Raw genomic sequence first — 14,229 nt, forward strand, 5'->3', positions numbered from 1 at the left:
CTCAGCAATACAGGTATGGTTAAAGGACAAGGCCACAGTTCGCATTTTTCTTCCACTATAACATAACACGACCAAGCCTTGCCTTCTGGTCTAGCAACTCCTTTTTGTTGGCCAAGAGATTTCTTTACTATGACGATGTTATTCATTACCTTCATACTTTTCCCTGCCAAACACCAGTGGATACAGAAAAACAAACCATAGGGTTTACAAACCATATAGCTTACTTGAACACCCTTCTCTAACATCTACGCACTGGTGCATACTAGTGAACACACATGTTTGAAGGATTAGGTGAAGAATACACAAATCAGGTGGAAGGTGAAGAGTGCTCAGAATGTGATTTACTCCCTCAGGAAGTGATCCTGTTGGTGTTGGTGCTGGGGAGAAAGATTACGAAAAGTATAAGTCTTGATTTATGTCTGACACAAAAAAGATTCACACAGAGTCGACAAAACCGAATGCAGCAGGAGGAACAGAGCCACGGCTCCAACTTTAGATCATGGAAACAACGTATGGTTTTCATCGTTTGTATTGAATGCATTCGGAAAATAATCACTGGGAATGTACGGTATAGGAGAAGAGAAGTTATGCTCTTATTCCCCTAGAGACAGAGACGGACATTAGACGAAATGCCAAGCGGAGGGTTCTTTTAAGAGGAGAAGTGAGAAGATTCACTGCAACGCTTTCATCATCGTGTCTCATACGGCGGCTGAAGGTCAAGGGCCGGTGAAGAAGCCGTTAAAGATGGATGCTACTCTCTCTCTCTCTCTCTCTCTCTCTCTCTCTCTCTCTCTCTCTCTCTCTCTCTCTCTCTGTCTCTCGCCCTCTGTCTCTCCCTCCTCGCTGTGATCCCGAGCAGTGGTTGTGGTGGTGGTGGAGGTGGTGGGCGGCTAGGGGACACATGGGGTCAGGCCGGTTGTTCTTCAATCAGCTGCATGGAGTGCTGGGTCACAAACCTCTGTAGTTCATAACCCCCTCCTCTCGCCTATCGATCGATCAATGGTCCCCTCCTATGCATGCACCACACACACCCCTACCCAGCACCCCCAACGCCCCCCGCCCCTCCTCCTTACTTCCTCATTTCTTGTCCTGAGTAGTGTTTTTTTCTGGGGGGAGCTCTAGTCAAGGGGTCTAACTTCACCCGCCTTCCTCGTGAAACATTAATGACATTATAATTGACCTGTCATGCGTAGTGAGTCGGACAGAGATTGAGCCCTAATCTCAATTAGCCAAGGTTGGTGTTTGGCGTGGCTCCCGCCTCCTAATCAGATGCAGTGCCTTGTTCCTCTTTGGCACTGGCTGCTGCCGAATTTATGTTTTTTAATAATGGATGAAATTTAATTCCCAGGTCTGTTGTAGAATACTGATTGTGCTTTCCGCTGCCAGAAAGGTCAGAAAACGATCTCTATTCCCAGTTTGGCAGCGTGTTAAAAACGCACAAAAAATAAAGGAAAAATATATAAAACACCCAAGATGCTCTCCCTCAAATTTTTTACTTGTTTTCTTTAAATGAGCCACTACTATTGGGAAGGACTTTTTTGTTGTGACTAAACAAAGGACCCCAACTAAATGAAAAATGAACGTGCAGCAATTTCAGAGGTGTGTTTGGGAGCCTACGGGGTGTCCACGCCGCGTAGCAGTTGAAGCTAATTAGCGGCGCTGTTGTGTTAATGCTAGCCTGGTGAGCCAGCAGGAAGCGCCATGTTTCGGGAGTAGTGTGCAAGAGAAGTCTGGAGAAGCGTCTGGCTTCCTGTCTCAGGTCTTTAGCAAAGAGAATATTTTAATCCCGGCTGACAAGACCAAGGGATCTGCTTAATCCCATTACAGGCTCACACATTAAACTACAGTGTGCACCATCATCTCTCTCTCTCTCTCTCTCTCTCTCTCTCTCTCTCTCTCTCTCTCTCTCTCGCTCTCTCTCACTGTCTTGCTGGCTCTCTCTCTCATTCTCTTTCTAAATCACTCATTCTCCCTCTCATTTGTGTGTGAGAGAGGCCGATGGTGCCAGCCAAACAGCTTACTGTAGTAATCTCTAAATAATAGTGTCTTTTTTTACCACTTGTTTATACTGACTTTCTTTTGCCTGGAAAGCCTATAGGCCAACTGCTCTCTCTCTCACTCTCTCTCTCTTCTCTTTCTCTCACTCTCTCTCTCTCTTTTAGGTATATTAATAGATTTAAATGACATCGCCTCACATTCTCATAGGTTGATGTTTCACTGAAATGCCCAGCTCTGTGCATGCTGTCTTCTGATTGCCGATTCATGGGGATCGGGAAACGTGCTATCTCAAAATATCTGTGCATGAGCCGGCTGAATGCTGATTGCCTGTGGATTAAGAAGATTCATAGGCAAGCAACTTGCCCAGGATCATGGAGGGGACGGGGTTCCCATTAGCATGCCTCAATCCTGAACACATCTCACGTCTCCGATGGCTTCCACTATCAGTCCGGTTGATGGATGAATGGGCCAAGAGGAAGTTAATTTGACTCCCTGCAGTGAAGTGCATATATCTCTATCTGAGAACGTCCGCATTTCCCAGACGACCCACTTTTAACTTCTGAGCCCAATTCCCCCTACATGGACCCCCCCCCGGGTCGCCACCAACCACCCACCCCCTATTACACCCTGGCCTCCCTCTTTCCTCTTCTATCGCTTGGCTAAGCAAGGTCAAAGTTCATGTTGGTCTTCTCACGTAAGTCTCAGGCTGTATAGCGACCGGTTGCCGGTGGGGGGCTGGGATTAAGAGCCTGCCTGGGGTCTTAAACCATGCTCGCCTCAAAAGGCTTCCTCTTGTGCGGATCTTATATAGGGCCAAACGGACCCTCTACCCCCTCCCTGACTTCCCTGCTAGACAGCGTGGTCCCCTGCAGTCAAGCCCTGGGCGAATACACCCCTTCCACCAGACGGTTTAAGTTGTTGGGTTTCAAGAAGTACCTAACAAGGCAAAGGGGAGGAACAGGGATTCAAATTAGATGGCAAGTGATCAAGCAGTTTGAACAAATTGTAATCCACCTAAGTGGTGTTCGTGTTCGGGTAGAAAGGCTCTCGGCCTACACAATAGGGTAATGAGAACATATTTGCTTGTGGGGATTGTAAAGCTTTCCAAAATGTAAATCTAGCCAATTAGTGCTGCGTTGTTAGCATTTGATTGTAATCCGTTTTCGGCAACATAATGCTTGGGAAAGTCTAATGTGAGACTGTAACTGGGGAAAATCCTACTCATTTATTGGTCGATTCCTAGATAATAAGACTTTAGGCCGCAATAATGAAGTCAACAGGGTTGTAGTAGTGGGGTGTATATGGGAACAGGGTAGGCTAGAGAAGCAAGGGTGTCTCCCAGACGAAAGGTTATCATTTTAATCCCCAATATCTGCAGATCTACTTGCCTTTTAACTCAATGTATCAACTAAATCACAGCAAGTTGCTTTGGATAAAAGCATTCGTTAAATGACCAAACAGTAAGTATGGATTAATAACTCACAATACCCTGACAGAGGGAGAGTGCAGGATCACAAGTGAGATGAGTTCAACCCTGAATGAGACATTAAAGCCCAACAGCTTGAGTTAATGCCGTGCAAAGCCTGGTCAAAGAGTTCAAGGAGCATGTTTCATCTGAATACATATCCTGTACTGAGAAACAAGAATCAAATTGATTCCTTTCTTCTCTTGCTAATTATTCAATTAGCTTGCATTAGGGGTTGACGTGTGAGTGTTTCCTGTTGAATTCTGTTTAGCTGATACAAAGCTAAGCCGGAAAAGGACAGGATCGGCGACCAGCCTTAGATCAGGGGAAGGCCCTGTCTGGGAGGATTGCAAAACTGATGGGGCATGTCGTAGTTAAATCTAGGTTGTGGTTTGCTGTTGGATGGAAACAGGCTACAGTGCCAGAAGTTGTACAACTGTGCTTTCTACATTAATTGGTCCCCCTTTTAGAAAGAAAACCCTGTCTGTCAAGACCTGGGGTCTCATTTATAAAACTGTGTGTGGGATCGTTACTAATAGTGTACGTACGCCCAAAAGCCACGTTTTGCGTGCGCCAAATTTCTTTCCGATATATAAAACCCTGCGTACGCACACCGTACGCAATCTTTGCTTTATAAATCACAGAGTGCCTACAAGTGTGGGCAGCTGAATCAGCTTCACGTTCCGCCCTGTACACGCCCCTTTTTTACCATAATTGGTCAATGCAAATGATACTCATGAATGTGATCTGCATATAAAACAGACTCAGATGCTGTCGGAAACAATGGCAGAAGTACTGAGAAAAGCAAAAAAGCGAAATTTCACGGAGGTTGTAGTGGAGACACTTGTGGGTGAGATGGAGGCCCGAAAAGTAGTTTTGTTCGGCGGTCACGGGATTGGGATCGCCAACAACAAAAAGCAGAGTGAGTGGCAACATGTTGCTGCAGCAGTGAACTCTGGCAGTGGCACGGAGCGCACAGTCCCAGAATTAAAAAGGAAGTGGTCTGACATAAAGGTACATATTTTTATGTAGCCTACCAATAAATCGTTATGGTCCCTAAAGACCCTCTTCCTCCGAATCTTGCCATTTGCATGGTCCGCCAGAAGTGCTGTATTTATAGGGTTACGGTAAGAAGACAGACCGAGGACACCTTGAATAATCAGTTTGTAATCACAAAACTCTGTTCTTGAACATAACCCCTTTTTAATGCCTGATTTGTCATAAAAAAGCATCAAGAGTAACGGACAACGATTGTGATGAGGAGTGTGGCTTGGTTTTCCACACTTGGGATTTAATTGACATTTGATTATGTGTTTACAGTGTCACATAAAAATATTATGTTATTGAGACATGTTGGACAGATGCTTTATTCCATGCAGTCGCGCCGTCAGTGGACAGTATGGAATGACGGGATTAAATATAAAGATTTATTTTTATTTCTATTCTAAGGAGATGTTTCTGGAGTTATAACTGAGAAATAACGCAGTTGATTTAAATTATCTTGATTACATAGATTTAACGCATGATACGGGTTGAAATTAAATTTATGAAGGGCGATGATAAAACATAATCGTTCTTCTCACTCTACAATTCTTCCGTCTGACTTCAGTTCACAACCACACCACCTGTGTCGCCAATTCTCCTTTACCTCCAAACCATTAGACGCATGGGTCAGAGTTTGCTTAGGGCTGCGCACATTCTCCCGTCAAGTTGGTTTTTTATAGATCACAACCTTGGTGTGGAAAGTCACGTACGCCAATTTCAGCCCCGTTTTGTGCGTACGCAACGGTTATAAATGAGACCCCTAGTTTGAGGTTGTTATATCTGCTCTACATTTTTGCTGTACATAAGCACCCTGTAGACTCATTGCTCATAAGTTATCACTTTCCTACGTAAAAGTTGAGCTTTGTTTTATCAATGGTTTTTTGTGAGTCTCGGGATATGTTTAGCTAATGAGGCTAGCCTGACCTAATGAGTTGGGTCATAGCCAGTGTAAAGGAAAGAATATATGAACTCCTACCCTCAGAGAGATTCCAACGCTGGGGATTGTGGGAAATAGTGCTTCACAAAGGCTCAAAGAAAGAAAGAAAGACACGGCTCTCCGTTCCCTCTAGCTCCCCCACACACACACACACACACACACACACACACACACACACACACACACACACACACACACACACACACACACACACACACACACACACACACACACACACACACACCAACCACCAACATCTTCACCCCACCTCCTCCCCCCCTCTGGGGTCTATCCTAGCCTCATAACGGTCTGCCCTGGTGGTTTGTTAGGTGGAAAATGAAGCACGGAACAGTGCTCCTGCACCTGTCAGAGTGCGGCAGACAGGTTACTCTCTTCTCAACTGTTGAGTCCAAGCATGTTTCTCTCCCAATCCTCTCTTCCTCCACCTCCTCCTCCTCCTCCTCCTCCTCTAATCCCAGTCTTTCCAGGCCGACTAGCACACTGTTTTTTGACTGTTAAATATTCAACTTAAATTGTTGTTTTGTTTCTCAAAAACATCTACGGAGGCACATATATAGCAGACGCTCTGTAATTAAAAATGAATGATTAAGATTAAATGATTCATATTGGAGCCTGAGGAAAAGAAAGGAACAACAATAGAGATTCGGAGTGCGTTTGTTTTGTTTTTTTCTCACATGGCACCTGCCACATATTAACATACATTGCTCCATAATGCAGGCTTTCTTTCTTTATTTATTCCTAATGGCATATTTGTTCCATGGTTGCATGTAAATAGGTTCCTTCCCAGACACATTCAGGCAGACATGAGACGGAGCAGAATTTAGCAGACATTGTTGGTGTTGAGAAAACCCAAATATATTTTATGAGGCCCATGGGGGAAAGCCTTGGGGTGTTTTAACCTTCATATTCTTCCTATTCTGCTGCAAATTCCTGCTGACACAATAACATTGCAAGCAGCTTTAACGGTGTCTCTCCTGGTTACAGAAAAACAACTACACTAAATATGTAGTCGATCAGTTGCTCAACCTGCAAGTGTGGTGGAACAATCTGCTAGTTTAATGTCTCAACCTGCTAGTTTGGATCAACCTTCTAGTGTGATGGATACACCTGTTATTTTAATGTCTTAACCTGCTAGTGTGATGTGTGATGGATCAACCTGCTTGTTTAATTTCTCAACCTGCTAGTGTGATGGCTCAACCTGCTAGTTTAATGTCTCAACCTGCTAGTGGGGTGGATCAACATACTAGTGGGGTGGATCAACATAGCACATGCATCATATGTGCAGCAAAGCTGCATGTCTCTGTTTCAACCCCGCTGCCCATAACGGCACAGAAAGCCCATACAATATATTTTATAATATCGATAGATATTTTAAAATCATGGGCCAGGCTCAATTGTTATGCCTGGCTGAGCAGACAAGTGCATCCATAAGAGCCTCCTCTGCAAACTGGTATCCCCCTCAGTAAGTTGTCCCCCCTAAGACATGCACTGAGGGAGTTAGAGAAGGAGAGAGAGGACACAACAGCAGCGGCTCGCGGCGTCGTTGACCCTTGTTTTGTTTTCTGTTTTTTCCATTTCTCCATGACGTTGCTGGTTGTTCCTGGACACCACAGAGACATGACGCTGAAGAAGAACCCAGGATCTGTGGCACTTCTCTGCCTGCTAATCTCTGCCCAGGCCTTTCCTCTCACTGCTGCCATGGATATCCCCCTGGAGGGTAAGTTGGCTGCAGACGGGCTGTCCTGGAACCAAATCTGTCTTTTTTATTTGATATGGGGAGTGCTGGAGAGAAGGGCAAAGGTTACACTATTACTTACTCGTAACTGCGTACATGGCTTGTTGTCGTGATTGATGTAAGTTGTGAAGTATTCATGCCAATATAAGTTTAAATACTGTTTCAACAGAGTTGTGCATAAAGAATAATACATTGTTGATATGAATGGGCGCATTGTATAAAACTGCTATGGGACTCTTAACTACTTATAGATTGACTGAAGTTGAATAATGTAAAGGAAATAGATAGCATCATGCATATGTGATTCAATCGATTCCATTATGGAGAGTGCTTACAATTCTATATATTTACAGCAGCTATCTGATTAAAAAAATGGATTGTGTTTGAGATAGCTCCCCTCTAACACAAAAGGACGAGTCCTGGTTTCCAAGGAAACAACTGTTGAAAAAATATACTTCCTCTGAATAATTCAAGAAATCTCTCTTGAGGGCCTGATAAAAAAAGGCTTCAAAAGAGTTTTTCCCAAAATAAAAAATAATAATATTGAAGCAATATCCTTTATAACATTTATCTCAATGTTCCCTCAACACACTAGTGTGCACAAAAGGGCTTACGACAGACAGAAAATTGTATTATGCTGAAATGGTTGTTGTTGTTTTGTGTTTGTCCCCCCCCCCCCCCCCCCCCCTTTTCGGCTGCGGTGGATTACTTTAGTTTTAGAGCAAGCCAACAGTAAGTTCTCTAGCTGGTATTCATTTAGTAACATCACCGGCCCTGTGTTAATATCCTGGCTGGGTAATGCCCACAGCAGCAGTCAGCCTTTCCCATCGTCCAGTGTTAAATTATCACCTCATGTCTCATTGTTTTGTACTTTATAACACCATCGCCTCTAGGATTACATGGCTTGATCTCTTTTTTTGTCATCACTAGCACTGCGTTTATTTATCGCATCTCATTCCCACAACAAAACATAAGGAGGGCCATTCAGTCAAGCCCTTCATAACACAAATCATACTTCATGATGTTGTTCAAATTTATTTCTTAATTAGATTCAGGATTATTGATTAATGATTCAATAAAACCTTTAAATATGGTGACCTTTTAAAAATAATGTATGAAAACAATTTTGGAAAAGACAGCATGGCATGTTGATGTGTAGATTCACTTCATCATGGTCCTCATTCCAACCTGGCGTCCAACCTGTGGCGTTCTCATTGGTTCATGGTCTGTTCTTGCGTGTGATCTCCAGTTGAGCAGCCGCCCACCATCACATCTCAGGCCGCCAGTCCCATCGTGGCCTTCCAGCCTGACGAGAACTTTGCAGTTACCTGCGAGGCCAAGGGGAACCCAGAGCCAGAGTGAGTATGAACCCCCCCCACCCCCAAACACCCAGGGCCAATGGCTGGAGGTTCTCCCTGTAGATGCTAAAGGCTTCTGGGTTACCACTACCACCAGTATCACTACCACAAATACCACTACCCTCCTAAACCACCATCAACCCCACCATCATCACCATCCCCTCCACCATCTCCACCACCATCTCTACCACACACACCATCACCAGCACCATCACCAACAACACTGGTAGCAATACCATCACCACCATCACCACAACACCACCACCACCACAACCATCAACCCCACCAATACCACTGGAAGCAATACCATCATCCACACCATCACCACCATCATCACTACCACCCCCATCAGCACAATCACACCCACCCCCTCAACCCATCACCATGAACATAACTCCCACCACCACCACCACCACCACCACCACCAACACAATCATTACCACCACTATCACCTCCACCACCACCATCAATACTACCCCATCACCACTACCACCACAAACACCCCACCACCACCATCACCACCTCCATCACTACTACCCCATCACCACCACCACCACCTCCATCACTACTACCCCATCACCACCACCACCACCACCACCTCCATCGCTACTACCCCATCACCACCACCACCACCTCCATCACTACTACCCCATCACCACCACCACCACCACCACCACCTCCATCGCTACTACCCCATCACCACCACCACCACCTCCATCACTACTACCCCATCACCACCACCACCACCACCACCTCCATCACTACTACCCCATCACCACCACCACCACCACCTCCATCACTACTACCCCATCACCACCACCACCACCACCACCTCCATCACTACTACCCCATCACCACCACCACCACCACCACCTCCATCACTACTACCCCATCACCACCACCACCACCTCCATCACTACTACCCCATCACCACCACCACCACCTCCATCACTACTACCCCATCACCACCACCACCACCACCTCCATCACTACTACCCCATCACCACCACCACCACCTCCATCACTACTACCCCATCACCACCACCACCACCACCTCCATCACTACTACCCCATCACCACTACCACCACCACCTCCATCACTACTACCCCATCACCACCACCACCACCTCCATCACTACTACCCCATCACCACCACCACCACCACCTCCATCGCTACTACCCCATCACCACCACCACCACCTCCATCACTACTACCCCATCACCACCACCACCACCACCTCCACCACCACCACCTCCATCACTACTACCCCATCACCACCACCACCACCTCCATCGCTACTACCCCATCACCACCACCACCACCTCCATCACTACTACCCCATCACCACCACCACCACCACCACCTCCATCACTACTACCCCATCACCACCACCACCACCACCTCCATCACTACTACCCCATCACCACCACCACCACCACCTCCATCACTACTACCCCATCACCACCACCACCACCACCACCTCCATCACTACTACCCCACCACCACCACCACCACCTCCATCACTACTACCCCATCACCACTACCACCACCTCCATCACTACTACCCCATCACCACCACCACCACCACCTCCATCGCTACTACCCCATCACCACCACCACCACCTCCATCACTACTACCCCATCACCACCACCACCACCTCCATCACTACTACCCTATCACCACCACCACCACCACCTCCATCACTACTACCTCATCACCACCACCACCACCACCACCTCCATCACTACTACCCCATCACCACCACCACCACCTCCATCACTACTACCCCCACCACCTCCATCACTGCTACCCCATCACCACCACCACCACCACCTCCATCACTACTACCCCATCACCACCACCACCACCTCCATCACTACTACCCCATCACCACCACCACCACCACCTCCATCACTACTACCCCATCACCACCACCACCACCACCTCCATCACTACTACCCCATCACCACTACCACCACCATCACCATCACCCCCAACATCGGCATCACCACCGACAAATGCTTCTGGGCATTTACAGTGTGCTGTGGGTGTTCGGGTTCCACTGTGATAAAGGAAGTGCAATCCTGAGTTGAAACCTGTCCCGACCTTGTGGGAGACATGGTTCCTAAGGGCGTCTTTTCAACACCGCTACAGGGCCACTTACATTGCGTTCCCCTTTCATTTTCTCTCTTTTTCCTAGATTCCGATGGACAAAGAACGGCCAGGAATTCGACCCCCTCATGGACCCTCGGTTGGAGAAAGAGGACCATTCGGGGACGTTTGTGATCCCCAAAAACGGGAACCTCTCAGAATTCCAGGGAACCTACCGCTGTTACGCCTCCAACAACCTGGGGACCGCCATCTCAGAGGACATGGACTTCATTGTGCCGAGTAAGCAATACCTTCCCCCCAAGCCCCTCACACGAATACGCTCACACGCACACATATACCCACGTCTGAGGTGCTTTTGTTACAGTTCAAGGCCCTTTTGTTACTTTGAAGGCCGGTGAAAGCCAGTGTAATGACTGTACGGCCGAGTGGTGAGCCTTCTATTGTATCAGCGATGGCAGAAAGTCATTGAACCTCTCGTGGGTCTCGCCCCCTTCCCACTCCCTCTCTTTATCTCCGTCCTCTCTTCTCTCTCTCTCTCTCTCTCTCTCTCTCCCCCTCTCTCTCTCTCTCCTCTCTCTACCTCTCACTCTCTCTCCCTCCAACTCTCTCTACCACTCTCTCTCTCTCTCTCTCTCTCTCTCTCTCTCTCTCTCTCTCTCTCTCTCTCTCTCTCTCTCTTTCTCTCTCTCTCTCTCTCTCTCTCTCTCTCTTTCTCTCTGTCTCTCTCTCTCTCTCTCTCTCTCTCTCTCTCTCTCTCTCTCTCTCTCTCTCTCCCCCTCTCCCCCCTCTCTCTCCCTCTCCCTCTCGCCACCTCTCTCTCCCTCTATTTACCAATTATTCGCCAAAGGCAAAGTGAATAATTGTTTAAGTATATACTACACGTGAACACTCCAAAAATAACACTTTTTGCCGGGATTTATTAGTTTTAATTAGCGATTATTTGTTTTTATTAGCGCGACGAGACGATAGTCAAACAACATCCCGAGTTTGAGATCTCAATCATGGCTAATGCCCAATAACCCGAGATAGTGCACCAATCAAATTGCGTCATCTTAGGAGGTTCACGTGTAGCATATACTATATATATATTCTCAAAGCTATATATAGCCATATATATATATATTATATATATATATGGCTATATATACCGTACACCCTCTTCACTGAGTTCTCCATTTACATCCAAAGTGCTATATATATATATATATTATATATATGCTACTCTCTCAACCCCTGTCATGCCACAAACTATAGAAAAAAAAAACACTGTATACAATTTAATTGCATTCATCTAACGGCCCTTGAGTCCTGCTCAGCTCAGAGCTTGTGAATGAAATGACTGCCACCCTGTGGAAACTATGAGAACTGCAAGTAACTTCGGCGTTTTATTTCCTTCTTTTAGATGTTCCAAAGTTTCCTAAAGAGAAGATGGATCCCATCATTGTTGAGGAGGGTGAGGCTTTCATTCTGGAGTGCAATCCACCCAAAGGGATTCCTCCATTGCAGATCTACTGGATGACGATAAGTAAGTACACATAGCAAGAAAAAAACAACTCAGTTTTAATCTTAAACATATGAATCAATAATAATGGTTTATATAAGGAGAATATGCATTCTTTCTTGGTGTGCCTGTGAAGCCATTCATTTTCATGCAGTTCTCAAATGAATCAATGCTGACTTGAATGACTATTTGCACACATGATGAATCGATCAATTATCCCCTTCAGTCTGCCCTGGGATGAATAGTATCCTGCCTTAGGAAACTGTAAGATCTGAGTGTCTTTGAATGCCTCCCCCTGCCTCTGCGTCAACCCAGGGCTGGAGCCCATCGAGCAGGATGCGAGGGTGTCCATCGGCCTGAATGGAGACCTGTACTTCTCCCACGCCGAGGAGAAGGACAGCCGGAGGGACTACTGCTGCTTCGCCTCCTTCCCCAGGATTCGCACGATCGTCCAGAAGACCGCCATGTCCGTGGTGGTCAACACCAGTGAGTTGGATCAACACAAAGGGCCACACGGTTTTCTTGAAGGATGGCCTGGCTTGTTTAGGCATGCCCAAATCATCATTATTTCACTCAACACGTGTTGGGGATATTACATTTAGGATTATGTCATTGTTTGATGTGTCTTTTTATCTTATTACGATATGTCTTCATTTATTATTATCATTCATTGTTATTGTTTTGCATGTGTTCTTTCTTTTTTTCTTTTCCCGCCTTTTGTCATCCGCCTCCATTTTAGAAAAATCTAAAAGTGACACAAGTTCTGATGCTGGTAAGTTGAAAAACCGAATACCCATATCATTTCATACGTGCCTATATGTGTATCTTAATACAAATCAGTCAATAGATTACAAAATCCCTCTACATTTAACAAATAATGATAATATGTCTCTCTCTCTCAAAGCCAACGCGATCCTGGAGAGGAAACCCAGTCTACTGACGCCCCCTGATGTCAGATCAGAGAAACAGCTAGTCAAAGGAGAGGACCTAGAGTTGGAGTGCATTGCTGAGGGATTGTGAGTCATAACTTCAGATTACAAAAAATAATGAATAGAAACCTTCCATTTGTATTCCTTGCAAAAACAATGCATACTATCAGTCAATCGTTATTTGTATGTGTTTTACAGCAGTGTATAATACACCAGTATTACACACTTATGAAGAATGTATCTAGAAATAGATTCTTAATCAGTAACTTTATTCATAGATTGATCATCAAAACACTATTACCACCATTATTGTGATAACTGATTTTGATATCTGCACTTTCATCGAAAAAGACAGCGTCAAACGTCCTAACCGCTAGACTAGACTATCACTGTTCCATGAACCACTTCTTCTATTACCCGTTTCTTCAGCCCAACCCCCATAATCAAGTGGGAAAAACTGGGTCACAAGCTTCCGGACAAGGCCAGAGTGGAGCATCATGGGAAACTGCTGGTGGTTCCCAGCGTTGATGAAGGAGACAACGGGAAGTACATGTGCAAGGCCAGCAATTCCCATGGGGTCGCTCAGCACTTCTTCACAGTCACAGTGGAAGGTAAGCGGGCACTATGGACTGTTTCATAGGTAGCTACCGTGGAACAGCGTACTGTATACCAGGACTTTTCTCAAATTCTGGTCGTGGAAATAATGTCATTTTTTTGAGTTGTCGGCTGTCTTGTTGGAAAACATGTCTGATTTTTTTGACACGTCAATTGTTCTTTTTTGCTTTTGTATTGGTGTTGGCTATTATACTGTTATACTGTGAAATGACTGATCATACATTGTGTAAGAAATCTTTTAGAACAGATATATTTAAAGAAATGGTTTCTTTCAGTAACATTCTGCTTTAGTTGATTTTCAGATTTCTCTTATTTATATATATATATATATATATATATATATATGCACTTATATATAAATATATATATATATATATATATATATATTATATATACACTCAAATATATATGCTTAAAAATATTTGTTCTAAAGATTTTTTCATTTAACACAATGTATGATCATCAGTCATTTCCCAGATTGATGTGCACTTTGTTATGTTCATCAAAAGGAG

The 14,229-nt window shown here is 45.2% G+C and overlaps 1 protein-coding gene across 1 annotated transcript in view; it reads left to right on the plus strand.

The window, feature by feature from the left end:
• The window catches only part of chl1b (cell adhesion molecule L1-like b), a 75,408-nt gene that overhangs the window by 33,385 nt on the left and 27,794 nt on the right, over positions 1 to 14,229 (plus strand). The window contains 8 exon segments of the mRNA XM_060068851.1: positions 7,079 to 7,182; positions 8,450 to 8,558; positions 10,761 to 10,951; positions 12,075 to 12,197; positions 12,489 to 12,659; positions 12,913 to 12,945; positions 13,078 to 13,189; positions 13,532 to 13,713. Of these exon segments, the coding sequence (XP_059924834.1) occupies positions 7,083 to 7,182; positions 8,450 to 8,558; positions 10,761 to 10,951; positions 12,075 to 12,197; positions 12,489 to 12,659; positions 12,913 to 12,945; positions 13,078 to 13,189; positions 13,532 to 13,713 (1,021 nt within the window). The 5' untranslated portion in view covers positions 7,079 to 7,082.

Source organism: Gadus macrocephalus, chromosome 13 (assembly GCF_031168955.1).
Source record: "Gadus macrocephalus chromosome 13, ASM3116895v1".
NCBI lineage: Eukaryota > Metazoa > Chordata > Actinopteri > Gadiformes > Gadidae > Gadus > Gadus macrocephalus.